Below are 3,479 nucleotides of genomic sequence, written 5' to 3' on the forward strand. Positions count from 1 at the left end.
TGCCCAAAGCTTCAATGATGATAGCTTTGATAACTAAATCAGGGTGCAGAACAGCTTTCTGCTAAAAAGCATGATTCCTAGCCAGCCAAATATGGTAAATCAATCCTGCAAGCACTACCATAATTACACCTTCCTGAATTTTGTTTTTACCAGTTTTCTTCCAGATTTTCCAAGCATCTTCAATATTAGTGTTATTAACAGTAACCCCAAGCCAACCAGTGATGCTACTCAAACATCTAGCACTATAGCTACAACTAAAAAAGAGATGAGAACTAGTTTCAGCATGTAAACCACACAGAAGACACATATCATCATCACAAGCATTATACATTTTAAGCTTATCCCTGGTTTTTAGCCTTCCTAGCATGGCCAACTAAATAACAAAAGAATGCTTTGGGACATTGAATTTGCTCCATACCCATTTCCTCCAAGGAACTTTATCCATAGTACCCTACAGCCATTTGTAACAGTTAGAGATCTTAAACCCCTTACTTATCCAGTTATTACTAGCAAAACCATCTTTAAGCTCATCCTTGATCTTGCACATAAGCTTCCAGCCCCAACCAGCACTTCTCTTGGGAGTATAAGTCCACCAATCCTAGTTCTTGATGTAAACAGAATGAACCCATTTAACTTAGAGGGACTCATTCTTCTTTGCTATTTTCCAAACATAACCTCCCAAAGCAGCTTTATTCTAAGAAATACAGTTTCTTATCCCCAAACCCCCAGCATACTTAGGTCTACAAATCCAATCCTAGGAAATAGGAGGAGCTCTACTTATAATAGCATTCCCATCCCAAAGAAAAGCCCTACAAAGTTGAGTAATCTTCATCATAATAGTTTTAGGAATCAATAAGCATTGAGCCCAATAAATGTGAAAGCTCATCAGAACTGCATTAACCAGGGTCACTCTAGCCATATAAGAGAGATTCCTACTGCTCCAACAATTAATTTTAGCAAGCATTTTATCAACAAGAGCATCATAATCAGCAACTTTCAAGTATTTATCATTTAAAGGGATACCTAAGTACTTAAAAGGCATTTTACCCAAAACAAACCCAGAACACCCCAGAATTTCATCTCTCACTGGATCTTGAACATTCCCAAAATAAATTGCAGTTTTATCAGTATTGACCTGCAGACTTGATCTAGCTTCAAAACTTTTCAAAGCTTTTATCAGCAATTTAATAGAAGCAACATTCCCAAAAGAGAATAACATCAAATCATCAGCAAAGATGAGATAGTTTAACCCTAAGCCTTCACATCTCTGGTGGAATTTATATCTTCTTTTCTTCCCAATTTCGTGAGTAACCTAGTCAAATACTCCATAACAATCATAAACAATAAAGGTGACATACGATCACCCTGTCTGATACCTTTCTTCCCTGCAAAGAAACCATATACCCTCCCATTTATCAAAAGAGAGAAAGCAGGAGTGCACACACACTGCATAATCGAGTCAATAAACTGGTCAGGGAAACCCAAAGAAACCAGCATTTCCTTGATAAACACCAAGCTTATAGAATCATAAGCTTTCCTAAGATCAACTTTCACAGTGTGTCTTGGGGGAGTCCTTTTATTGCCATAATTCTTCAGCATATCTTAACACACCAAAATATTATCCAAAATAGACCTACCAGCAACAAAAGCACCTTGAAAAGGATAAATAAGCTCAGGCAACACCTCCTTCAATCTCTCACAAATCATTTTAGAAATGATTTTATATATAACATTGCAGCAAGCAATAGGCCTATGTCGAGTTACCATATTAGCATTCTTAACTTTAGGAACCAAGGTGATAGAAGTCGCATTCACTTACTTTAAAAGTTGACCATTAGCAAAGAAATCAAGCACAACCTTGGTTACACTAGAACCAGTTACAGACCAAGTAGCCTTGAAAAATTTACTTGAAAACCATCAGGCCCAGGGGCTTTATCATCCTCAATACTCCAAAACATAACCTGTCCCTTTTGAACTGCAGACAGACATTTACCTTGCTCAATGACAGCAGAATGCACCAGACTACTAGCAGTAGCAGCAGTACCCAGCAAGGACTTATAATACCTTAGAAAAGCATCACACACTTCTCTAGGCTTAGAAATAATCTCCCCATATTCACCAAGCACAGAGTAGATACTATTCTAAAATCTCCTTTTCCTCAATATAACATGAAAATAAGCAGAATTCATGTCAACATCCTTAAGCCATTGAGCCTTGGCTTTCTACTTAAGGAATTTATATCTTGCCTTGTGAGTGAGAGCAAAGTTATCCCTGGCAACCTTTTCCTGAGTAATGAGATCATTATTACTAGGATCACCTTGGAGAGCAGCCTGAATCTCCTATAACTTCCTTTCTGCAATTGCATCAGCAGTTTCCATGCAGGTATACTTAGTGAGATTTAAACTCTTTAGCACTTTGTTTGTTTCAGCAAGTTTTTTAATCATCTGGAACATAGTAGTCCCAGCCACATTAATATTCCAAGCATCTCTCATAGCTTCTAAGAAACTAGGAGCCTCAATCCACATATTGAAAAACCTAAAAGGTTTTCTCAACTACATACCCCCTCACTTAATCTGATAACAAAAGGACAATGATCCATGAGACCCTCAGGGTGAAATATAGCTTGCATATCAGGGAAACAATCTAACCAATCATTATTGACCAATACCCTATCAATCTTAGTACTCGCCCTATTCAGCCCATCTTGCTTATTATTCCAAGTGTAGAACATTCCCCCAGCTTGCCAGTCAAACAATCTAGTATCCCTTAAGCATTGTCGAAATGGTTCAACTTCAGCCAAAGAAACAGGTGAACCAATTCTATCAGTCAAGTTCAACACATTATTAAAATCACCCCCAACTAGCTAAGGACTAGTCATGGAGCCAGCAATTTGCTTCAACTGGTCCCAAAGACAAACTCTATTAGATGCCTCATTCAAACCATAAACCATAGAAACTTCAAAAGAGCCACCAGAAGCTTTATGTAGAACCTTACAATGCACCAATTGAACCTCCACTCTAATCACAGTAACATCAAAGATTTGGGGTAACCAAACCACCCGAATTCTACCTGCCTTATGTTTACTATAGTTAGAACAAGTAGACCAATCACCACCCATCCTAGAAAACACCTCACCAAACTTCCTATCCTTCACCTTAGTTTCTAAGAGTCCAAACAAACCTATGTTGTGTTGTCTCAAGAACCATAAGACATCACAAAGCTTACTAGGCAAGTTTAGACCCCTTACATTCCAAAACCCAATTCTATCCATTGAAAGAGTGAGAGCATTCCCCCTCCTCCAACACACTAAACCTGTTCCCACTGCCTCCTATCAAAACAACCCCTGACTTCAACAAAACAGGTACCTCAGGAACCTCAGACTCCTGCTCCTGCCTAGGGATATCATCTAGATCAACTGTCCTGCTCCCCCCGGTAGTCTTGAAAAGCTGCTGAGTAGACTTAGGCTTCTAAATTGGCTC

The 3,479-nt window shown here is 38.7% G+C and overlaps 1 protein-coding gene across 1 annotated transcript; it reads right to left on the reverse strand.

Moving 5' to 3' along the window:
• Positions 1 to 754: 754 nt before the first annotated feature.
• On the reverse strand, positions 755 to 3,271 carry LOC145632533 (uncharacterized). The gene is made up of 6 exons (XM_081684905.1): positions 2,901 to 3,271; positions 2,561 to 2,819; positions 2,347 to 2,444; positions 1,908 to 2,064; positions 1,405 to 1,590; positions 755 to 1,312 (listed from the first exon to the last, which is right to left on the reverse strand). Exons 1-6 carry the CDS (start codon positions 3,269 to 3,271, stop codon positions 755 to 757), a joined length of 1,629 nt encoding a protein of 542 aa, XP_081541031.1.
• Between the last annotated feature and the right edge of the window lie 208 nt (positions 3,272 to 3,479).

This window comes from Chenopodium album, chromosome 1, assembly GCF_948465745.1.
Source record: "Chenopodium album chromosome 1, dcCheAlbu1.1, whole genome shotgun sequence".
Taxonomy (NCBI): Eukaryota; Viridiplantae; Streptophyta; class Magnoliopsida; order Caryophyllales; family Amaranthaceae; genus Chenopodium; species Chenopodium album.